The sequence below is a fragment of the Mytilus trossulus genome, chromosome 12 (assembly GCF_036588685.1).
Source record: "Mytilus trossulus isolate FHL-02 chromosome 12, PNRI_Mtr1.1.1.hap1, whole genome shotgun sequence".
NCBI lineage: Eukaryota > Metazoa > Mollusca > Bivalvia > Mytilida > Mytilidae > Mytilus > Mytilus trossulus.
In genome coordinates this window covers 52296510-52323564 of record NC_086384.1, presented here as the reverse complement: position 1 = coordinate 52323564, position 27055 = coordinate 52296510, and the positions used below count along the sequence as shown (strand labels likewise).

Below are 27055 nucleotides of genomic sequence, written 5' to 3'. Positions count from 1 at the left end.
GCAGATCATCTCCCTTATCTAAAAAGGAATCATCAATTTTAAACCGTTGTGTTTATAAACATTCAAGAAATTTCTTTGGAAAAGCAATAAGCAACCTAGTGATTTGGCAGCATTAAGGATGATAGGATGGATATATTATAGAATTTGTCCAGTTTGAACATTTACTCTTTTGAACCTAATGAAGTGTGTGTGTGTGATGAAGACCACAATTTGTTAATTTGCTATGCCAATTTTTCTCTATTCTTCATATCTATGGTTTATTCTCTATTCTGTGAACTCATCCAGACCCTTGTAATACCTTTCTAAGGCTAGGGTTGTTAACTTCACCTTCAGAGTTTTTACTGTAAGATTTATGATACCTACCTAAGGTAACAGAGATATGTAAATTTGTCCACAAATATAACTGGCTCTCTATAGCTACCATTTGGCTTGTTAACCTCAGCTTTTTTAAATACCTACCTAATGCTAACTGTGACATAGAACAACCTAATCTGTCTGCTATAATGGCTGCCTCTCTTAACCTGGCCTGTTGCCTTCTTCCCTCCTCTCCCAGAATTTTGTCTTTAAACCAGGAATAACCCTATTTATAGAAATTTAATATAATCCTTTCATAATTATACAATTTAGTTAGAAAATTAGAGTAAACTACGTCAACCTAATGGTTCGACTGATTTTTAAATTGAGAGTTAACAATTGTAAGAGGCCCAAATGTCAGCAAGCCTTACAGTACAAACTACACACTCCCATGAGTGGTTGCACACACATGTTATTTATGCATAATACTTAACATCTAGCTTTTTACTTAAAATGATTGAAAAAATAAACACCAACACAATAGTTTTAAAACTTAGCATTCTAGAGGTGATGCAGGTTAGGGTTTTTGTATAACAGACTATGCTGTATGGGGTTTACTCATTGGTGAAGGCCATACAGTGACCTACAGTCGTTTATTTCTATTTCATGTGGAGTGTTGTCGCATTGGCAATAATACCACATCTTCTTATTCTTACATAGTTTCTTTTAATTGTGTACTATCCTATTAAATTATGAGAATAATAGTACATGTATTCGTATTAGATACAAAACATCGTCAGAGGATGGAATCTGGAAGTAAACTGTCTGTTTAAGCCAAATTCATACAAAAACTACTTATAAACTACTAAGAATTTAAATGATGTTTTCCCCACATTCATTCCAGTAAGTTTAAATTCCTTTTTGTGAAGGTATTGTCATATATTGGGTTCAACTATTTTCAATATTTTGCTTTTTTCAAAAACAAAATATAAAGTTGTTTACAGTATTCCCCTCAACAAAACATTCCTGAGAATAAAAATCATGATAGCAATCATTAAATCTAACGGCTAAAGCCTCACAACCCTGGAAGAAAAAATCTTAAAATCAAAAAATTACTTTACTAATTCTTAAACCTGGATAATCATCTAGGCATCATTTAAGGTATAACTTCATAAAAAAGGTCATCAGTGTTTGGGCAACTTACCTTCAAAGCTGCTCTGGAATAAATAGGTACACCATCATCATATTTCCCTGTCAGAATACCACCTGCTAATGGTGACCAGGTTATCGTACCAACACCTAGGGAAACAAAGTAACATAAGAAGTATATCATATTTCCCCGTCAGTATACCACCTGCTAATGGTGACCAGGTTATCGTACCAACACCTAGGCAAACAAAGTAACATAAGAAGTAGATCATATTTCCCTGTCAGAATACCACCTGCTAATGGTGACCAGGTTATCGTACCAACACCTAGGCAAACAAAGTAACATAAGAAGTAGATCATATTTCCCTGTCAGAATACCACCTGCTAATGGTGACCAGGTTATCGTACCAACACCTAGGCAAACAAAGTAACATAAGAAGTATATCATATTTCCCCGTCAGTATACCACCTGCTAATGGTGACCAGGTTATCGTACCAACACCTAGGCAAACAAAGTAACATAAGAAGTAGATCATATTTCCCTGTCAGAATACCACCTGCTAATGGTGACCAGGTTATCATACCAACACCTAGGCAAACAAAGTAACATAAGAAGTATATCATATTTCCCCGTCAGTATACCACCTGCTAATGGTGACCAGGTTATTGTACCAACACCTAGGCAAACAAAGTAACATAAGAAGTAGATCATATTTCCCTGTCAGAATACCACCTGCTAATGGTGACCAGGTTATCGTACCAACACCTAGGCAAACAAAGTAACATAAGAAGTATATCATATTTCCCCGTCAGTATACCACCTGCTAATGGTGACCAGGTTATTGTACCAACACCTAGTGAAACAAAGTAACATAAGAAGTAGATCATATTTCCCTGTCAGTATACCACCTGCTAATGGTGACCAGGTTATCGTACCAACACCTAGGCAAACAAAGTAACATAAGAAGTAGATCATATTTCCCTGTCAGAATACCACCTGCTAATGGTGACCAGGTTATCGTACCTACACCTAGGCAAACAAAGTAACATAAGAAGTAGATCATATTTCCCTGTCAGAATACCACCTGCTAATGGTGACCAGGTTATTGTACCAACACCTAGGCAAACAAAGTAACATAAGAAGTAGATCATATTTCCCTGTCAGTATACCACCTGCTAATGGTGACCAGGTTATTGTACCAACACCTAGTGAAACAAAGTAACATAAGAAGTAGATCATATTTCCCTGCCAGTATACCACCTGCTAATGGTGACCAGGTTATTGTACCAACACCTAGTGAAACAAAGTAACATAAGAAGTAGATCATATTTCCCTGTCAGTATACCACCTGCTAATGGTGACCAGGTTATTGTACCAACACCTAGTGAAACAAAGTAACATAAGAAGTAGATCATATTTCCCTGTCAGAATACCACCTGCTAATGGTGACCAGGTTATCGTACCAACACCTAGGCAAACAAAGTAACATAAGAAGTAGATCATATTTCCCTGTCAGTATACCACCTGCTAATGGTGACCAGGTTATTGTACCAACACCTAGTGAAACAAAGTAACATAAGAAGTAGATCATATTTCCCTGTCAGAATACCACCTGCTAATGGTGACCAGGTTATTGTACCAACACCTAGTGAAACAAAGTAACATAAGAAGTATATCATATTTCCCTGTCAGTATACCACCTGCTAATGGTGACCAGGTTATCGTACCAACACCTAGTGAAACAAAGTAACATAAGAAGTATATCATATTTCCCTGTCAGTATACCACCTGCTAATGGTGACCAGGTTATCGTACCAACACCTAGGTAAACAAAGTAACATAAGAAGTAGATCATATTTCCCTGTCAGTATACCACCTGCTAATGGTGACCAGGTTATTGTACCAACACCTAGTGAAACAAAGTAACATAAGAAGTAGATCATATTTCCCTGTCAGTATACCACCTGCTAGTGGTGACCAGGTTATCGTACCAACACCTAGTGAAACAAAGTAACATAAGAAGTATATCATATTTCCCTGTCAGTATACCACCTGCTAATGGTGACCAGGTTATCGTACCAACACCTAGGCAAACAAAGTAACATAAGAAGTAGATCATATTTCCCTGTCAGAATACCACCTGCTAATGGTGACCAGGTTATCGTACCAACACCTAGGCAAACAAAGTAACATAAGAAGTAGATCATATTTCCCCGTCAGTATACCACCTGCTAATGGTGACCAGGTTATCGTACCAACACCTAGGCAAACAAAGTAACATAAGAAGTAGATCATATTTCCCTGTCAGTATACCACCTGCTAGTGGTGACCAGGTTATCGTACCAACACCTAGGCAAACAAAGTAACATAAGAAGTAGATCATATTTCCCCGTCAGTATACCACCTGCTAATGGTGACCAGGTTATCGTACCAACACCTAGTGAAACAAAGTAACATAAGAAGTATATCATATTTCCCTGTCAGAATACCACCTGCTAATGGTGACCAGGTTATTGTACCAACACCTAGTGAAACAAAGTAACATAAGAAGTAGATCATATTTCCCTGTCAGAATACCACCTGCTAATGGTGACCAGGTTATCGTACCAACACCTAGGCAAACAAAGTAACATAAGAAGTAGATCATATTTCCCTGTCAGTATACCACCTGCTAGTGGTGACCAGGTTATCGTACCAATACCTAGTGAAACAAAGTAACATAAGAAGTATATCATATTTCCCTGTCAGTATACCACCTGCTAGTGGTGACCAGGTTATCGTACCAACACCTAGGTAAACAAAGTAACATAAGAAGTAGATCATATTTCCCTGTCAGTATACCACCTGCTAATGGTGACCAGGTTATTGTACCAACACCTAGTGAAACAAAGTAACATAAGAAGTAGATCATATTTCCCTGTCAGTATACCACCTGCTAATGGTGACCAGGTTATTGTACCAACACCTAGGGGAACAAAGTAACATAAGAAGTAGATCATATTTCCCTGTCAGTATACCACCTGCTAATGGTGACCAGGTTATTGTACCAACACCTAGGGAAACAAAGTAACATAAGAAGTATATCATATTTCCCTGTCAGAATACCACCTGCTAATGGTGACCAGGTTATCGTACCAACACCTAGGCAAACAAAGTAACATAAGAAGTATATCATATTTCCCTGTCAGAATACCACCTGCTAATGGTGACCAGGTTATCGTACCAACACCTAGGCAAACAAAGTAACATAAGAAGTATATCATATTTCCCTGTCAGAATACCACCTGCTAATGGTGACCAGGTTATCGTACCAACACCTAGGCAAACAAAGTAACATAAGAAGTATATCATATTTCCCTGTCAGAATACCACCTGCTAATGGTGACCAGGTAATCGTACCAACACCTAGTGAAACAAAGTAACATAAGAAGTATATCATATTTCCCTGTCAGTATACCACCTGCTAATGGTGACCAGGTTATCGTACCAACACCTAGGCAAACAAAGTAACATAAGAAGTATATCATATTTCCCTGTCAGTATACCACCTGCTAATGGTGACCAGGTTATCGTACCAACACCTAGGGGAACAAAGTAACATAAGAAGTATATCATATTTCCCCGTCAGAATACCACCTGCTAATGGTGACCAGGTTATCGTACCAACACCTAGGCAAACAAAGTAACATAAGAAGTATATCATATTTCCCCGTCAGTATACCACCTGCTAATGGTGACCAGGTTATTGTACCAACACCTAGTGAAACAAAGTAACATAAGAAGTATATCATATTTCCCCGTCAGTATACCACCTGCTAATGGTGACCAGGTTATTGTACCAACACCTAGTGAAACAAAGTAACATAAGAAGTAGATCATATTTCCCTGTCAGTATACCACCTGCTAATGGTGACCAGGTTATCGTACCAACACCTAGGCAAACAAAGTAACATAAGAAGTAGATCATATTTCCCTGTCAGTATACCACCTGCTAGTGGTGACCAGGTTATCGTACCAATACCTAGTGAAACAAAGTAACATAAGAAGTATATCATATTTCCCTGTCAGTATACCACCTGCTAGTGGTGACCAGGTTATCGTACCAACACCTAGGTAAACAAAGTAACATAAGAAGTAGATCATATTTCCCTGTCAGTATACCACCTGCTAATGGTGACCAGGTTATTGTACCAACACCTAGTGAAACAAAGTAACATAAGAAGTAGATCATATTTCCCTGTCAGTATACCACCTGCTAATGGTGACCAGGTTATTGTACCAACACCTAGGGGAACAAAGTAACATAAGAAGTAGATCATATTTCCCTGTCAGTATACCACCTGCTAATGGTGACCAGGTTATTGTACCAACACCTAGGGAAACAAAGTAACATAAGAAGTATATCATATTTCCCTGTCAGTATACCACCTGCTAATGGTGACCAGGTTATCGTACCAACACCTAGTGAAACAAAGTAACATAAGAAGTATATCATATTTCCCTGTCAGAATACCACCTGCTAATGGTGACCAGGTTATCGTACCAACACCTAGGCAAACAAAGTAACATAAGAAGTATATCATATTTCCCTGTCAGAATACCACCTGCTAATGGTGACCAGGTTATCGTACCAACACCTAGGCAAACAAAGTAACATAAGAAGTATATCATATTTCCCTGTCAGAATACCACCTGCTAATGGTGACCAGGTTATCGTACCAACACCTAGGCAAACAAAGTAACATAAGAAGTATATCATATTTCCCTGTCAGTATACCACCTGCTAATGGTGACCAGGTTATCGTACCAACACCTAGGGGAACAAAGTAACATAAGAAGTATATCATATTTCCCTGTCAGAATACCACCTGCTAATGGTGACCAGGTAATCGTACCAACACCTAGTGAAACAAAGTAACATAAGAAGTATATCATATTTCCCTGTCAGTATACCACCTGCTAATGGTGACCAGGTTATCGTACCAACACCTAGGCAAACAAAGTAACATAAGAAGTATATCATATTTCCCTGCCAGTATACCACCTGCTAATGGTGACCAGGTTATTGTACCAACACCTAGTGAAACAAAGTAACATAAGAAGTAGATCATATTTCCCTGTCAGTATACCACCTGCTAATGGTGACCAGGTTATTGTACCAACACCTAGGGGAACAAAGTAACATAAGAAGTAGATCATATTTCCCTGTCAGTATACCACCTGCTAATGGTGACCAGGTTATTGTACCAACACCTAGGGAAACAAAGTAACATAAGAAGTATATCATATTTCCCTGTCAGAATACCACCTGCTAATGGTGACCAGGTTATCGTACCAACACCTAGGCAAACAAAGTAACATAAGAAGTATATCATATTTCCCTGTCAGAATACCACCTGCTAATGGTGACCAGGTTATCGTACCAACACCTAGGCAAACAAAGTAACATAAGAAGTATATCATATTTCCCTGTCAGAATACCACCTGCTAATGGTGACCAGGTTATCGTACCAACACCTAGGCAAACAAAGTAACATAAGAAGTATATCATATTTCCCTGTCAGTATACCACCTGCTAATGGTGACCAGGTTATCGTACCAACACCTAGGGGAACAAAGTAACATAAGAAGTATATCATATTTCCCTGTCAGAATACCACCTGCTAATGGTGACCAGGTAATCGTACCAACACCTAGTGAAACAAAGTAACATAAGAAGTATATCATATTTCCCTGTCAGTATACCACCTGCTAATGGTGACCAGGTTATCGTACCAAACTTAGGCAAACAAAGTAACATAAGAAGTATATCATATTTCCCTGTCAGTATACCACCTGCTAATGGTGACCAGGTTATCGTACCAACACCTAGGGGAACAAAGTAACATAAGAAGTATATCATATTTCCCCGTCAGAATACCACCTGCTAATGGTGACCAGGTTATCGTACCAACACCTAGGCAAACAAAGTAACATAAGAAGTATATCATATTTCCCCGTCAGTATACCACCTGCTAATGGTGACCAGGTTATTGTACCAACACCTAGTGAAACAAAGTAACATAAGAAGTATATCATATTTCCCCGTCAGTATACCACCTGCTAATGGTGACCAGGTTATTGTACCAACACCTAGTGAAACAAAGTAACATAAGAAGTAGATCATATTTCCCTGTCAGTATACCACCTGCTAATGGTGACCAGGTTATCGTACCAACACCTAGGCAAACAAAGTAACATAAGAAGTAGATCATATTTCCCTGTCAGTATACCACCTGCTAGTGGTGACCAGGTTATCGTACCAATACCTAGTGAAACAAAGTAACATAAGAAGTATATCATATTTCCCTGTCAGTATACCACCTGCTAGTGGTGACCAGGTTATCGTACCAACACCTAGGTAAACAAAGTAACATAAGAAGTAGATCATATTTCCCTGTCAGTATACCACCTGCTAATGGTGACCAGGTTATTGTACCAACACCTAGTGAAACAAAGTAACATAAGAAGTAGATCATATTTCCCTGTCAGTATACCACCTGCTAATGGTGACCAGGTTATTGTACCAACACCTAGGGGAACAAAGTAACATAAGAAGTAGATCATATTTCCCTGTCAGTATACCACCTGCTAATGGTGACCAGGTTATTGTACCAACACCTAGGGAAACAAAGTAACATAAGAAGTATATCATATTTCCCTGTCAGTATACCACCTGCTAATGGTGACCAGGTTATCGTACCAACACCTAGTGAAACAAAGTAACATAAGAAGTATATCATATTTCCCTGTCAGAATACCACCTGCTAATGGTGACCAGGTTATCGTACCAACACCTAGGCAAACAAAGTAACATAAGAAGTATATCATATTTCCCTGTCAGAATACCACCTGCTAATGGTGACCAGGTTATCGTACCAACACCTAGGCAAACAAAGTAACATAAGAAGTATATCATATTTCCCTGTCAGAATACCACCTGCTAATGGTGACCAGGTTATCGTACCAACACCTAGGCAAACAAAGTAACATAAGAAGTATATCATATTTCCCTGTCAGTATACCACCTGCTAATGGTGACCAGGTTATCGTACCAACACCTAGGGGAACAAAGTAACATAAGAAGTATATCATATTTCCCTGTCAGAATACCACCTGCTAATGGTGACCAGGTAATCGTACCAACACCTAGTGAAACAAAGTAACATAAGAAGTATATCATATTTCCCTGTCAGTATACCACCTGCTAATGGTGACCAGGTTATCGTACCAACACCTAGGCAAACAAAGTAACATAAGAAGTATATCATATTTCCCTGTCAGTATACCACCTGCTAATGGTGACCAGGTTATCGTACCAACACCTAGGGGAACAAAGTAACATAAGAAGTATATCATATTTCCCCGTCAGAATACCACCTGCTAATGGTGAACAGGTTATTGTACCAACACCTAGTGAAACAATGTAACATAAGAAGTAGATCATATTTCCCTGTCAGTATACCACCTGCTAATGGTGACCAGGTTATCGTACCAACACCTAGGGGAACAAAGTAACATAAGAAGTAGATCATATTTCCCTGTCAGTATACCACCTGCTAATGGTGACCAGGTTATCGTACCAACACCTAGTGAAACAAAGTAACATAAGAAGTATATCATATTTCCCTGTCAGTATACCACCTGCTAATGGTGACCAGGTTATCATACCAACACCTAGTGAAACAAAGTAACATAAGAAGTAGATCATATTTCCCTGTCAGTATACCACCTGCTAATGGTGACCAGGTTATTGTACCAACACCTAGGCAAACAAAGTAACATAAGAAGTAGATCATATTTCCCCGTCAGTATACCACCTGCTAATGGTGACCAGGTTATCATACCAACACCTAGTGAAACAAAGTAACATAAGAAGTAGATCATATTTCCCTGTCAGTATACCACCTGCTAATGGTGACCAGGTTATCGTACCAACACCTAGTGAAACAAAGTAACATAAGAAGTAGATCATATTTCCCTGTCAGTATACCACCTGCTAATGGTGACCAGGTTATCATACCAACACCTAGTGAAACAAAGTAACATAAGAAGTAGATCATATTTCCCTGTCAGTATACCACCTGCTAATGGTGACCAGGTTATTGTACCAACACCTAGGCAAACAAAGTAACATAAGAAGTAGATCATATTTCCCCGTCAGTATACCACCTGCTAATGGTGACCAGGTTATCATACCAACACCTAGTGAAACAAAGTAACATAAGAAGTAGATCATATTTCCCTGTCAGTATACCACCTGCTAATGGTGACCAGGTTATCGTACCAACACCTAGGCAAACAAAGTAACATAAGAAGTAGATCATATTTCCCTGTCAGTATACCACCTGCTAATGGTGACCAGGTTATCATACCAACACCTAGTGAAACAAAGTAACATAAGAAGTAGATCATATTTCCCTGTCAGTATACCACCTGCTAATGGTGACCAGGTTATCGTACCAACACCTAGGCAAACAAAGTAACATAAGAAGTAGATCATATTTCCCTGTCAGTATACCACCTGCTAATGGTGACCAGGTTATCGTACCAACACCTAGAGAAACAAAGTAACATAAGAAGTAGATCATATTTCCCTGTCAGTATACCACCTGCTAATGGTGACCAGGTTATCATACCAACACCTAGTGAAACAAAGTAACATAAGAAGTATATCATATTTCCCTGTCAGTATACCACCTGCTAATGGTGACCAGGTTATAGTACCAACACCTAGAGAAACAAAGTAACATAAGAAGTAGATCATATTTCCCTGTCAGTATACCACCTGCTAATGGTGACCAGGTTATTGTACCAACACCTAGGGGAACAAAGTAACATAAGAAGTATATCATATTTCCCTGTCAGAATACCACCTGCTAATGGTGACCAGGTTATTGTACCAACACCTAGTGAAACAAAGGAACATTGGATGTATATCATATTTTTGTTTTTGTTTTGTACAAAAAATTGTAAGAATCCAATGGTATGTTTAATACTTGAAAATATGTGTGTAAAATGTGGAATCAATCCTCAACCTTATAAAAGTGTCTTATGCAATATGTCAATGAGAAATCTGGATCACTAAGGCATAATATTTTCTTAAAATAACATGGTGACTAGTGGGACCATTTCATTATAACCAATTCTGAGTCCTTACAATGCAAGGTTACAAAAAAGGGATTATATGATTATAACCAATCCACAAAAAACACAACTTTTTCTCTGAATTTCTTTAGCAACATATCCCTTTTGATCTGGAATCTTATGTTTATTTTGAATTATCTAAATTACTTTAATTGACAAAAAAACAGAAAACAAATACAAGTTTCAACCAGCAAATGTCACAAATATGTGTGGCATCTATTCCACAAATCACAAAAATTGAGAATGGAAATGGGGAATGTGTCAAAGAGACAACAACCTGACCATAGAGGAGACAACAGCAGAAGGTCACCAATAGGTCTTCAATGAGGCAATAAAGTCCCACACCCTGAGGTGCCCTTTAGCTGGCCCCTAAACAAATATATACTAGTTCAGTGATAATGAACGCCATACTAAACTCATACCTATTTTCTGATAGAGTTCTGGCATTTGAAGTTCTACTTTCTCTCTCTGTAGTAAGTGATATTCAGCTTGCTCAGCTATTGGGGGGATCTGGTTAAATTGGCGAGCTACAGAATAGGCCTCCATTATCTCTGTAGGGGACCAACGTGATGTACCCCAGTACATAGCCCAACCTTGGTTTATAACATATGTGAAAGCCCGAACAATTTCTAAAAGAAAAAATACAGCAATTAGCAGTTTAAAGTTACAATAATGATACAGACTAAATTTTACTCACACAAAAAATAATAATAAAATAAATTAAAAAAACATCTTTCATGCATTTCCAAATATGCTTGTAAAAGGCTGACTCAGACTTTTTTTTATACTAGCATTGGTATTATTTGGGTCTCAAATCAAAATTTTGTTTATAAGTTGCAGAACATTACATCATGGCAAAGTAAAGTTGCAGTGGAAACGACACATTCAGCATGATACAAATTAAAGTTAGAGAAAGGAAACCAATTTTGGGATGTAAGGACTAACAGATGAAAACAAGGCAGCAGGGCATGAAACAAATATTTAATTACTTAACTAATGTTGCTTTTTCTTAAAAACCTGTCTTATGAATTTCCTTTTAAAATCATATGTTATTGACACTAAAACTACTGTTTTGTTTAAATATGAAATTCATAGGTGGCTATGGAATTTGCGTTTGCAGTTTAAATCCTCCAAGTGTTCAATTATATCACAAAACCAATGCAAATATTGAAAATAGGTCTTTTTATCCTTTTGGTCAGGTAAGCTAAGATCTGAGAGCTGTGGTTTAGTGGTTAGCCCATCAGACTACTAACACAAAGGTTCCTGGTTTATTCCCCGCTACAGGGATAAAAATTTCAGGGACTGAATTTTCGGCTCTCCCTTGATACCATTAGAGAGTATGGTCTTGATAAGAAACAATGATAGTTCATTGAAAGGGGACGATAAATGGCTGACCTGTATTAAGAGAGAGCCATATCTCTTGTATGTAAAATCTTGTAGATTTCTAAAAAGAGCTTGCTAATGCCACTTCAAGGCAGTTCTCACAACTGCGAAGTGGAAAGGGATTAATATAAGTTGCAACTAGATATCATTGAGATGGAAGCCATCTCTGTGGGCCCCGCTGTCAATAACGTTGGGTAAATAAATATAGTGTGAATCAAAATTGTAAGCGATGGACAGACCAACACACAGACAGACCTTTGACCTAGGAAATTGTACATACATCATGACACACCCTCTGGTGTTGGTTAAAATTGATGTCAAGTATAATATTTGAAATCAAAACGGTTCCCAAGATATAGAGCGGACACAATCTTCAACTCAGGACACAGGGTTGTCAACTAAAACCAAAGTTTTTTTTACCTTGACCTTTGACCTAGAAAGTTGTACATACATCATGACACGCCCTCTGTTGGTGGTTAAATGGATGTCAAGTATAAACTTTGAAATCATAAAGGTTATCCAGATATGGAGCAGACACGATCTTTACCACAGGACACAGAGTTGTCAACTGAAACCAAAGTTTTTGACCTTGACCTTTGACCTAGGCAGTTGTACATACATCATGACACATCCTCTGGTGTTGGTTAATAAACCTGTTAAGTATTAAGTATAAAATCAGAACAGTTATCTAGATATGTAGCGGACACGATCTTCATCACAGGACACGGGGTTGTCAACTGAAACCAAAGTTTTTTTTACCTTGACCTTTGACCTAGGAAGTTGTACATACATCATGACACACCCTCTGGTGTTGGTTAAAATGGATGTCAGGTATAAACTTTGAAATCATAAGGGTTCTCAAGATATAGAGCGGACATGATCATCACCACAGGACACAGGGTTGTCAACTGAAACCAAAGTTTTTTTACCTTGACCTTTGACCTAGAAAGTTGTACATACATCATGACACGCCCTCTGTTGGTGGTTAAATGGATGTCAAGTATAAACTTTGAAATCATAAAGGTTATCCAGATATGGAGCAGACACGATCTTTACCACAGGACACAGAGTTGTCAACTGAAACCAAAGTTTTTGACCTTGACCTTTGACCTAGGCAGTTGTACATACATCATGACACATCCTCTGGTGTTGGTTAATAAACCTGTTAAGTATTAAGTATAAAATCAGAACAGTTATCTAGATATGTAGCGGACACGATCTTCATCACAGGACACGGGGTTGTCAACTGAAACCAAAGTTTTTTTTACCTTGACCTTTGACCTAGGAAGTTGTACATACATCATGACACACCCTCTGGTGTTGGTTAAAATGGATGTCAGGTATAAACTTTGAAATCATAAGGGTTCTCAAGATATAGAGCGGACATGATCATCACCACAGGACACAGGGTTGTCAACTGAAACCAAAGTTTTTTTACCTTGACCTTTGACCTAGAAAGTTGTACATACATCATGACACGCCCTCTGGTGGTGGTTAATAAACATGTAAAGTATAAAGTATGAAATCATAATGGTTTTCTAGACATGGAGCGGACACAAAGTTAAAGTGTTACGGACGGACGGACGGACTGATCACTATAGGGCGACCAGACTTTTAGTCGGGGCCCTAATTTGAAATCATAAAGGTAACCCAGATATGGAGCAGACACGATCTTTACCACAGGACACAGAGTTGTCAACTGAAACCTAAGTTTTTGACCTTGACCTTTGACCTAGGCAGTTGTACATACATCATGACACATCCTCTGGTGTTGGTTTATAAACATGTTAAGTATTAAGTATAAAATCAGAACGGTTATCTAGATATGTAGCGGACACGATCTTCATCACAGGACACAGGGTTGTCAACTGAAACCAAAGTTTTTTACCTTGACCTTTGACCTAGAAAGTTGTACATACATCATGACACCCCCTCTGGTGGTGGTTAATAAACATGTAAGGTATAAAGTATGAAATCATAATGGTTTTCTAGATATGGAGCGGACACAAAGTTAAAGTGTTACGGACAGATGGACGGACGGACGGACGGACAGACAGACTGATCACAATAGGGCGACCCGACTTTTAGTCGGGGCCCTAATAACTCGTTTCCCAATCCACTAAAAATAAATATGTTTAAATTAAACTAACTACATTTCAATTTTGGTTGTTCAACATATACATACCTTCCATTGGAGTGTGTGAGTCTGGTCGGTTAGCAAATACTATATCTACATAATCTAACTGAAGTCTTTCTAAGGAACATTTCAATCCTAAAATGTAAAATATTACAGGAATTGGATTAATTAAAGGTAAATGTATCAATACTACCACCTCATACAGTTAATAACAATGAATCATAATGTCGAATTACTGAAACAGCCATTAGAGGTATACTTCAGCAATACAACCAAATTTGTGTCATCAAAATTATTTGAATTTTAATCTTTCCTGAAAACTAGAGGCTCTAGAGAGTCAGTGTCGCTCAACTGGGTATATATCAGAGGCGGATGTAGGGGGGGGGCCCGGGCCCCCCCTTTTTGGGAAAAAATTTGGTTGCTTGTATAGGGAATCACTGAAGCGTGACTGAAGTGGGCCCCCTCTTAGGTCAGTCAGTGGGCCCCCACTTATGAAAATTCCTGGATCCGCCACTGTATATATCAAACACAGGACAATATCCATGAACACTTTACGAAATTAGACTTCATGACGAAAATCTCTGATTACCCCATATGTCCTATTTTTAGCCCTGCCTGCCATCTTCAGGTTGGCAGGCAGGGTCATCAGACTCATATTAATACTAAATACCCTAATGATGAATGTGAATGTTTGGTTAAATTTGTCTCAGAAGTTTGGTTAGTTTCAGAGGAGAAGACTTGAAAATATTACAAAAATTTACAGATATTGTTTAAAGTCATAAGAAACGAGTGACCTGTAAAAAATAATGTTCTTCCAATTCTTAAACCAATGCATACAAACATCATAAACGTAGTCTTCTGTGCTCGAATTTATCATTTTTTTTGTGTAAACTTCGTATAATCGTCAATTTTTTTTTCAATCGGTCAGTGTTGTTCTGAAAATATGGCAGGTAATTAAAGTTCGTGTTTTGAAGCCGAAGTTTAACGATTGTCACCTGTTTGTCAACAATTGACGAAAAATAAACAAAAAAGCATGGAAATTGAGCATGTGTTTAACATGTAAATTCAGATAATAGTTTATTTTAAGGACATCCATGCGTATTGTGGTCACCGGATTTTTACGAGATGGGTCACACTGAGGTCACCTTGCATACGGAAAATATATCGGGGGAATTGCTTGCTGGAAGGAAGCAATTCAAATAAAGTAAACTTCTTCTAAATATGAATAAATTAAAGAATTTTCTTCAGAAAAAAGTATATGTTCATAAGTTTTACAATGAAAACTATCGATTGAGTTATAAAAAACATATACATTATTTTTTTTTGATTTGAGGTTTCTTATGACTTTAAAATTGACTATAAGGGCAATAATGATCATTTTAGTGTGAACTTCTTTGTAGAAACCACTGTGCTGAATATTACTGCTGTTTCCTGTTTATCTCTATCTATAATAATATTGGTTATTACCAAAAACTGGAAAATTTTCTTAAATAATCAATTCAGAGGCAGCTACCCAACAGGTTGTGTGATTTGTATAAAATTGATTATAACCTGATGAACATATTTAACCCAGGTCAAATTTGCTGTAAATTCTTTAGTTTCAGAGATGTCAGCCAGATATTCTCATGTACTATTTTTAGCCATGGTGAAGTTTGGCTTAATAGTCCATTTGCCAATTACTGATTTGATTCTATTATAACACACTTTTTTAAACAATTTACTTCCCTTTGTCAATCATAGACTGGTTCCATACTGGACAAGATTCCCTTTTGCCAATGAAAAAGCATGATAAATTGAAAGTGATGTATCGATGGTTTAACTAATTTTTCTTGAAAAATAATTTCTGATGTCAAAAGTATTTAGCTAAACAACAAATTAATGTAATTAAAGGTTTAAAAACCTTATAGATTACTAACATTACGCACAGGTAAATTTGCTCTTTCTACTTGCTCTCCATTGAAAATAAAAAATAATGTCCGTCATAAGGGAGACAACCAAATTAGGGATCTCTACTTACAGTGTCAATTACGGGAATTGGCAAATAGCCAATTTGGCCCAGTAATTTAAGTGGGAGATTTTGTAATTTTGTGATGAGAAAAATTCACTTGGTCCTGTGGGCCAGGTGAGCTTAAAAAAAATAATAAATCAAATGAAATCAAATTATAAAGATGTACAGAAATACTTAAAATCAGCTGATACAATTATTAACCTAGTAGTCAGGTTTTTATCTATCTAATCAATTTAGTAATAAGTGTTTAAACAAATCATGCGACTGGGTATCTAACAACCTTGACCTCCTATTATCATATCACTTATCAAAGTACGATGTCTGTAGTATTATTTAAAGGAGGAAAATATATCATATATTTATATATAATGGCCTTCTCTCAATCTGTTATTAGAAGTCAAGCCCCAGCTAAATGTGGAATATGTGAAACTGACCGACCAATAAAGTGGAAGTGTTTTGACTGTAGTATATTAATGTGTGATCATTGTAAAGAAAAGGTTCATCCAGAATTAAAAAACACCGAGAATCATCAGGTAGTAAACATCAAAGATGTGGGACAACTGACTGGTGTAGAACTGAACATCAATAAACAATATAAAACTAAACTAGATGTAGTATCTTTTTTGTCTTATTGTTCTGATGATTCGTTGTGGATAAGTAGTATAACAAGTAATGTATTACAAAGGGTAAAACCTGAAGGAACCAAACTAAACATACTATCCAGCTTTAATATCGAGGTCTATGGTATGGCTATTACTCAATCAAACAATCTACTTTTATCTACAGATGGATCAAGACTGAAACAAATCAGTAGTAATACAGGTACACTAACAGACTCAGTATATAATGTGTCACCATTCCTTCCTACAGCAATCCATATCACTAGTGACAATAAAGTTCTAGTAGGAGGTGTTAATAGAGAAAAAGGAGTTGTAATTCTGATGAATCAGAATGGAGACCATGAGAGAGTGTATGAACATGATAAACATAAACAATCTATATTTTCTGGTCCCTGGAGTATCACCAGCACCAGTAATGGGAATATATATGTGTCGGATGGAGCAGATACTGACAGACATAGAGTAGTAGTGTTAGGACAGGATGGTGATATAGTTAATATCTATACAGGAGATACAGAGATCAACAAGGACAGACGATTCTACCCAACAGACATAGTGACAACACCTAGAGACAATGTTATTGTAGTTGATATGGATACTCACACCCTTCATATCCTGAACAATGCTGGCCTGCTGATGACATGCTATAAAACAAGTGACATAAACATAATGTTACCAGTGTCTTTTACATTCACTTCAACAGGTCAACTCTATATAGGATGTATCCCACCAAACAGCAGTACAATCAAGGAATCCAAGATATATGAAGTGACCGTATCAGGATGTTAATCAATTAAAACATTATGTACCAGTACCAGTACCAGTTTAAAATATAAATATGAATATTCATGAGGTGGATGTAGTATGTGCTGACAGAGGCAGAGAAGTGGTGTTAAGACAGGGTGGGGATATTATCAATATATATAAAGGAGACCCAGGGATAAACAATTCTATCCAACAGACATAGTGTTAAACATTATATAAAGAGATAATATTATAATAGCAGATGTGAAAACTCAGGTTATCCATATATAATTTAATTTTGGTTGTAACACGTTTTCTGATTGGCTGACATTGTATTGTGTATCAGCCCATAATTTTGTCATGTGACCCTGACGTCAACACCCTTTCGTTATTACACAAGCTATAATCAAATTTAGATTATAAGAAATGACTGTAATATTTTTTTCTGTCTATTCAAAATAACATAAAAAATGTGGTGCACACTTAATAACAACCTGCTGTGATGTTATTAAGTGTGCACCACATTTTTTTATGTTATTTCTTCATAAAGCAGAAAAAATATTACAGTCATTCCTTTAATAAGGAGATTTAGGTGATCTGAGAACACATTATCACACAAAGAACATTACATGGATACTTCCAAATTCTCTGGAATTTACTTCAAAAACTAACTTTACATAGGAGGGAATAGACAGGCAGTACAGCCAAGAAAGCCAAGATATATATTAGGAGACCTCTTCAGGATATTAAAACAATTCAAATAATTATCTATAATACTAAAATTACGAGGTCCAATTTGTCAGCCATCATCATGTAAAAACAACGAATCAAAGAATTCAACTTTATATATAACTAATATAGTACAAAGGTGTAGATTAAAAATTACACCACTCCAGGCCTTTTTGTTTTCCACGTAATTAACATTGCCAATAATTAAGAAGTTCCGGGTCATGTCCGATTCCGATACCAATAGTATATTCACCTGTTACCTATTACCTTATCTGTACGTTCCGCACCTGACAGGCGCACCAGCAAACGGTGTATTGAGGATTAATATGCTTATTCAGGATCATATACACAGGTCATAATCACAGACTTGACACTACTAAATTGTCAAATTGTTACAGTCTACTGTAGTATTTTAATCAGTAAATAGTTATCAAAGGTACCAGGATTATAATTTAGTAGGCCAGACGCGCGTTTCGTCTAAGACTCTCTAAGATAACAATAAGAATACTAAAAATCTGGACAAAAAAATAAGGCGTATAGGTACAGTTTTTAATTTGTAAGCGTGCATGACGTAAAATGTTCAACTGTATTTATAACTAATATAGGACAATGCTGTTGATTAAAAAATACTTTATTCCAGGACCTTTTGTTTTCCAAATAATTAATATTACCAATAATTGATAAGTTCCAGTTCGACGGGTTCACACAGAAAAATTTGAAAGCAGAGAAAACTGTATCATATAATCGGCATGACTTTATCAGATGACAATACTAATACTAAAATAAGGCTTGCGCATAGTTATATACTTAAATTCAGTCACGGATCCGTGACATCACGGGTGTGTTCTAGTTGAATTTATCCATAAAGCACTATAATTATTAACTTATTGTTTCATTTAAATGCATAAGGAATGAACTGTCAAATTAACCAAAAAAGTGGGTTTCAGGGCAGATAGATCTTAACCTGATGAATATTTCAACCCCATGTCAGATTTGCCCTAAATGCTTTAGTTTCAGAGATAAGCCAAAAACTGCATTTTACCCCTATGTTAATTTTTAAGCAATGTTGGCCATGTTGGTTGGCAGGCGGCGTCATCGGACACATTTTTTAAAAATAAGATACCCTTATGAAGATTGTGGCCAAGTTTGGTTAAATTTGGTTCAGTAGTTTCAGAGGAGAAAAAATTATGTAAAAGTTAATGACGATGGCTGCCAAGTGATGAGAAAAGCTCATTTAGCCCTTCAAAATATGTCTTGCAAAGACCTTTTTGATAATGATCTGTTGTATTCAACTGTATCTCTGATACTTGTATTCAACGGATCATTATCAACAAGAGGCTGTCACAATGACAGCAAACCGGATTTATTAACATTTATTTGTGTCCTGCAAATATCACAAGAACCATAACTGATGAACGGTGAAAGTAAAAATCGTCAATATCAAATTTGACCTCAACTTTGTCATCAGTATCAACATATTTAAAATTTAAAAAGCTTAGATTGAATGGTTCATGAGTAAATGTAACAACTTGAATGGAAATTCCATTTTAAGATCTTTCAAGAACCATAATAAGTCAAAATCGTCATTATTAAACTTGACCTCTATTTTGTCATCAGTCACAACATGTAAAAATTTCAAAAGCTTTGGTTGAATGGTTCACGAGAAAATGCAAGGACACGACTGGAAACACCATTTTTCAATCTTTCAAGAACCACAACTGCTGAACGGTAAAAGTCAAAATCCTTATTATTGAACTTGACTTTCATTTTGTCATCAGTAACAACATATTAAAATTTGGGAAGATTTGGTAGAACAGTGCATGGGTAAATGCACGGACACGACTGGAAACTTCATTTTTCCATCTTTCAAGAACCATAACCCCTGAACAGTAAAAGTCAAAATCGCCATTATTCAACTTGACCTTCATTTAGTTGTCAGTAACAACATATTAAAATTTTAAAAGCTTTGGTTGAACGGTTCATGAGTTAATGCACAGACACGACTGGAAACTCCATTTTCCATCTTTCAAGAACCATAACTCCTGAAAGGTAAAAGTCAAAATCGCCATTATTTAACTACCTTCATTTAGTTGTCAGTAACAACATATTAAAATTTTAAAAGCTTTGGTTGAACGGTTTATGAGTTAATGCAGGGACACGACTGGAAACTAAATTTTTCCATCTTTCAAGAACCATAACTCCTGAACGGTAAAAGTGAAAATCACCATTATTGAACTTGATCTTCATTCAGTTGTCAGTAACAACATATTAAAAGTTTAAAAGCTTTGGTTGAACAGTTCATGAGTTAATGCAGGGACAACATTTGATTGCTGCCTGCCTGCCCGACCGCCGGGCCGCCCGCCCGCCTTACATCACCAAATCAATAACTGACATTTTTGTTCCAAAAATCCGGTTAAAAAGGTCTTTGCAAGATATAGTTCATATTAATCTAAACACTTTTTTCAGGAAAAGAAGAAAGTCAAAAGTAAATTTGTAAAACTTTGATAAATTTCAAGTTAAAAATGTTGTAGTTCCATATTATTTGTGATAAACATTTTTCAGATAAAGGTTTAAATTGATAAATGTATTATGCTTACTAATACCAAACTGTAAATTGTTCACAAGATTACTCTTCAGAAACATTTCTTTTGCAATATCATTTTATTAATAAATGAGTAAATATAAAAAAGAAGATGTGGTATGATTGCCAATGAGACAACTATCCTCAAAAGAACTAAACCTCCAAAATTCAAACTATAATTTCATCAAAATCAGATCAAAAATAACTATTCTATTTTATCAAAATAATTTAATAGAAAAGTTTGAAGCTGATCAATATATAAATATTCATGTTCAAAGTCTGCTCATTTATAAGACAAATTTTTCGTCAGTGTGTAACTTACAATGCAAATGCCAATTTTTCAATTTTGATAGAGGGAGGTAACCCAAAGTTACACCAAGATGAAAAGACAAACTACACATTTATCATGTTTATACAAGCTCTAGTCTATAAAAATATATTTTTATAATAGCTGCATTGTACTAAGTAGGGTCTGGTTAGTTCATTGTTAAACATGCTTGTTATGTACCGTATTTATTGTGATAAATAGTGTCAATTTTTGTTTACTTGTTTGCATTTCCATGTACCTGTTCACATTTTCAAATAATAGCCATAGTGATCACATACTATTTTGATTTCACAGCAAATGACAAATTACAATTATATAGATCAACTGTCAGAATTTAGTAAATTCTAGGCGATAAACTTCCTTTTATCTTTTATTTGAATTTCTATTTTTCCCCCTTAATATAATGTGGATACATACAAAGAGAGACAACTTTTATCTTCCAAATTTTCCATGTACATTTGTACCACCCTTACATTATCAGACCAAAAATTATTAAGTTACTTATTTTTTTCATTTAATTATTAAACACAACTGATACATCAAAACAACATTGCATCTAATAAGAATTAAGCCTCTGATATAATAATGATTAATGGATTTGAAATTTATTCAGATAATTTTTCGTACATAAATGACACTGCATCATAAGCCTCTAAAGGCTGGCTGGTATAACTATACATGTTAATTGACTGCTCATGTTTAAAATTGTAATATATTGTATTTATTGTATATGTACCAAGTTGTACTTTAAAATAAAAATATCTATCTATATTCTATAGTCAATCATTGGTCCTTTATCCTTTATAAAACAATCATACACAGACTCAACTTTAAACAGTCAGACCTTCAGACCACGCATTACAAATTTTCATAGTAAACAATTCTTTAAAAATTGCTGTTGATGCAGGGATCAATGTACTATTAATTTGAGAGATAAAAAAATCATAAAACATTTAGAAGATTCCTAAAATTCTTCCCCAGAATTGTTAATTGAATCTGAAAATGCACCACAAACAATAGCATGATTACATAGTTGATACTAAATTCCAGAAACCTTAAGGGTTTACGATACAGTTTTGATCCTGTATTTACAAGTTGATGAAAATTTGCATATCAGCTATTTTTTACCTGATTAAATCAAATATGAAATAAAAAATATACCTTCATATGCTACTTTTTGAGTAAAATGAGGCTGAAATTTTGTATATTTGCTCAAAATTCAGATTTCTGGCTGTATTTTCTTTTTTGAAAGAAAGACATAACTTTTTTGTTTTAAAAGATAAACACAAATTGGTATTTGTTAAATAAAAGAAATTTGCTTTATTTTATAAGTATCCTAAAAAATTATGCAATTTTTATTCAGAAATAGCATTCAAATGTTCATGAATTGAGGAAAAAACGTCATATTTTGCTGCATGTTTATCAAAATTAAAAAAAATCCACTATTTACAGTTAACATGTATAAATTGTAGGTCACATAATCTCCTTGCAAAATGAAACAAATTGCCGTTTTAAAAAAGAGGCGTCCATGAGCTCGTTTTCAAGATAAACCAGTTTGAATGAGAAAAATCAGTCGAAAACTGCATCTTTTCCCAATAAGTCATAGTTTGACGTCGCGAAAATAACAATTTACGCAAACAACGTCATTACCTCCCCTGTAACTGTATTGTATGCCCTTAAATTTTTAGTTCCAAAGAAAATACAACCAAAAACATTTTTAACAATTCTGACGCGGAAATTGTTATGAATCTTCTAAAAGTTTTATGATTGTTTATCTTTAAAATAATTGCTTATATAAACTCAAGGCGAGGACTTATGTAAGATACAGTGTTATCAGTGTTATTTGACACGCTGGGGGCCAGATAAAAATGTCGGATTAAGCAGGGTGTCGGAGTTTTTTTGGCTAGGATAGGTATATTTTGGAACCATCAGGTGTTAGATTAAGAAGGTTACTCAATGGAATGAGCAGAATAATTTTATAAACTATGATCTTACCTTCAATAATATGTTTTCTTGACAAACCCTTTTCTGTTTCTGCTCTGGAATGAAATCATCAAAAATATAAGTTTTTAATCTATCCATCTGCATATTTTTTCATGTTTAGATACCAAATAGTTATCATTCTTTAGTGTTGGATATAGGGGCCTTGGTGGCCAAGTGGTCTAAGTAGTTCTACTACTGTGATCGCTATCCAGTCAACATTGAGGTTGTGATTTTTAATCCCTCTTGTGCTAGAGAACTTGACTCCAATCTTAATTGACTAGGATTGTTAGTTTTCCTATCAAAGGACTGTGATTTTCTCCAGGAATTCCAGCTTCCTAAACCCATTAAAACTGATTGCCATGAAATAGCCCAAAAGTGGCCTTATTTTTTAAACATTAACAACCAAGTGTTGGATACCTATGGCAGTTTAGATGATTATATAATGTCAGTTTATAAGACAATATTATAATTGAGCTAAAACTAAGAGTTAAGTCAGCTTTGGGAGTCCTGTTTTGGTTTTTTATTACCTCAAATATTTCATATTTTTGGCTTTCCAAACTTTTAGTCTTGTAGGCTTAATTTAATGTTAATCAGGCAAGTATTTGTAAGATAAAAATATTTAGTGTATTCCCTGATTTATTATAAATTAGCATCAACCTTTCGTTTTAATCCTTATACATGGTGTATTTATATATTTACTGAAGTTAAGTGGCTTCATAAAGCACACTGTACACAGAGCAAAAAGCTAAATGTATAAACTTACTTTCCGCCCCAGTATAGTTTTGTTGATATAATATAACTTGACCGTCTCCATGTTTTCTTTTTCAGAATTTTTCCCAACAGGATTTCTGCCCTGAAATAGCAAAAAAAGAATATTAGAATGAAAAAGCATGAATGTGTTGTTTTTTTTTCGAGCCTTCAAAAAACAACACAGCAATCCTCAATTCCATTTACTGTGACTGCATAGGCAGGGTCATCATTTAGGTTCAGAGCAAAATTTTGAAAATATTTCCGTTTTTCCATATTTTAACGATTAATGAACTTAGTTTATTACCTGTAAAATAAGAAGATACAGTCTGAGGTTAAAGCTTTTTACATATCAAATACTTATAAACCTTCATAGGATTTTATAAAACTGTAAAAGCAGCTTTGTTATGATTAAGAGATAATGTCAGATGTAAAGTTTGGAAATAAGTTAACGTAAAGAAATTGTCAGCAGCTGCATGACATACATATACTTAACCATTTTATCTGGAAATTTACTTTGGAACAAGAATGTGTCCATAGTACATGGATGCCCCACTAGCACTATCATTTTACATGTTCAATTCTTAAATTTGGCATTAAAATTAGAAAGATCACATCATGGGGAACATGTGTACTAAGTTTTAAGTTGATTGGACTTCAACTTCATCAAAAACTACCTTGACCAAAAACTTTAACCTGAAGCAGGACGAACGAACGGACAAATGGAGGCACAGACCATAAAACATAATGCCCCTTGACTATCGGAGATGCGGCATAAAAACAGGTCAAATTCCCATATCTATTACAACAATTAAGGATTCAAATAGTGGTATAGTATTGTAAAGTACAAATACTGTCTATAACAACAATTAAGGTGGTACATTTACATAACACTTCAGGGAGATAACTCTGTAAAACTCAACTCCACATTTGAATCATGGTCTATTGTCAAGGCAATACTTAGCTTCTCAAAGAACAAAATTTGTGTTTGTTATTCGGCTATATATCCAATGAAAATTTTTAGATAATAGAGTGGTTCAAATTTCTTGAATTCTTTCTATTTTTGTCAAAGGGTCAAAGCAGAAATTTTGTCAAAATGTTATGAAAATTATACGAGCCATATTAATTTTAGTCAGCGTGTTTGGTACCACTGTAAGGATTCAAAAAGTGGGATAGTATTGTAGATTACAAATAATGACAAACAGTCATACCAAGTATGAAAGCTGATAGCATGTTATATCAGAAATGGAGAGTGTTATGGAAATATGAGTCACTTCATTAAAGCTAAGTAAATATAGGAAACTAAAAGTTTTGCATTAAAATGTTTTTTTTTGTCAAATACTTTTGGTCAGAACCTAAAACTTGAGTTTTTTTTTGCAGTATTGTTGAACAGGTTTGTGAGCAAGAAGACTTTGAATCAATGGCTTTATAATGTTCACATACAAAGACAAAATTAAGTTGACATAACAACAACTATCATTGTAAGATAGTAATGTACACTTTGTTTGTTTTACTGACGAAACATTAATTTTTGTGGGGTTAAAATTTCATAGTTTTGTCTCTACATAAGATGGGGATATAATTTCGTGGTTTCCAGTAAATGGAAGTGATATTTTGTCGGTTAAATTTTTGTGAGGGTTTTAATTTCGTGGATATTTCCTTTCCATGATATACTGTGGATTCATTAATATTTTCGTTGGATAACAATTTTTGTGGATTTCGTGGGTACAGGAGAATAACAAATTCAAATGTTCAACGAAATACAAATTTTGTAAAGGAATGTGTGTAGACTTTGCCAAAACCACGAAATTATATATCCACAAATATGTAAGTTTTCCTTAAACCACGAAAATTGGTACCCACGAAAATAAATGAATCCACAGTAAACGAAATTAAAACCTCCAGGAAAATTTATGATTTAACAGTTTATCTTTTTCTGCAATAATTATTGTGGTTCTACTTACTTTCCCGCTGCATACACCTCAGCTGTGTCAAAGAAATTGATTCCACTTTCATAGGCCAAGGTCAAAATCTCTTCAGCCATCTGAAATTCAAAACTTACTTAAGGAAATACTCATTTAAATTCTATTTCTTTGTAGTTGGCAAGATTAAATATTATATCAGAAAAGACATGTTACAAAATAAAAATAAACAAAGATGAGTAGAGATTTTGATTTACAAATATACATTATAACCCAAATTACAATGTTTCAGTGATGCAAGGGCACTAACTCTAAAATAGAAATCATAACCATTTTTCACAAATTCTAAAGTCCTAAACTACTAGTAGTAGAAATTCTGTAATAAAAATATGTGCTAAAATCAGGAAATTATGAAACCGATGTCTTGTTACTCTTTATCTGTAGAACCTATTGTCAGCCTTTATTATATCATCTCTTTATTACACGTTTTGTATTCAGTCTTTTCTTTAATTTTACTGTCAGGTTTTATACTTTGAATTCTGATAATGTTTTTTTTAATGTTTCAACAATTATTCCCCTTTGTTCTGTATCCTGTAAAAACATGGAAATATCTGTATGGCTCAATATAAGTACATGTACTAACCTCATCCGTAATCTGACCTCCAAAGGTCACCCATGTTCCTGAAACAAAAATATAAAGAGGTAAATAAAATGCAGCCAAATAAACATACAAGTTTAGTGATGATTTTTATTGAGTGTGGTAAAGGGTTATTTTTTCGTGCAATGTGTTTTGTCATCTTTATTTTTATTTATGAAAAAAGTTCGTTATTTACCGTGTTTTGTAAAATTGGTAAAAAGATCAACAAGAAGAAATTTATAATTGTTCCTTCAATGTGAAATGGCTACTTTATTTCGCGTTCTTCTGTGCAGATACCCCTCTTGACGCCCCTCTGTATTCATTAAGGAATTTCATACTGTACAGTAAACTCTAGATTTCCATCAGTTGAGTGGTGAAAAAAATAAAATAGTTTAACAATGAATGATGTATAATACTGTAAATTCAGAAATTATTGCGAGGTTTTTATTATTGCGAATAATGCGAATGAGTTGTAAACGCAATAATTAAAACTCGCATTTTGTAATATTTTAACTGAATTAAGCATGACTTTTCTCAAAATCGTAAAAATTAAAATCGCATTCAAGTGTAAAATGACAAAATCGCAATAATAAATGTACGCAATAA

The 27055-nt window shown here is 35.1% G+C and overlaps 1 protein-coding gene across 1 annotated transcript in view; it reads right to left on the bottom strand.

Annotated features, from left to right (window-relative positions):
• LOC134692822 (voltage-gated potassium channel subunit beta-2-like) overlaps positions 1-27055 on the bottom strand; it is a 46051-nt gene that overhangs the window by 3785 nt on the left and 15211 nt on the right. The window contains exons 6-13 of the mRNA XM_063553400.1: positions 26456-26493; positions 25855-25934; positions 23907-23996; positions 23156-23199; positions 14199-14285; positions 11053-11259; positions 1499-1593; positions 460-580 (exon numbers count right to left, since the gene is read on the bottom strand). Of these exons, the coding sequence (XP_063409470.1) occupies positions 460-580; positions 1499-1593; positions 11053-11259; positions 14199-14285; positions 23156-23199; positions 23907-23996; positions 25855-25934; positions 26456-26493 (762 nt within the window). The remainder of the gene's footprint in view (positions 1-459; positions 581-1498; positions 1594-11052; positions 11260-14198; positions 14286-23155; positions 23200-23906; positions 23997-25854; positions 25935-26455; positions 26494-27055) is intronic.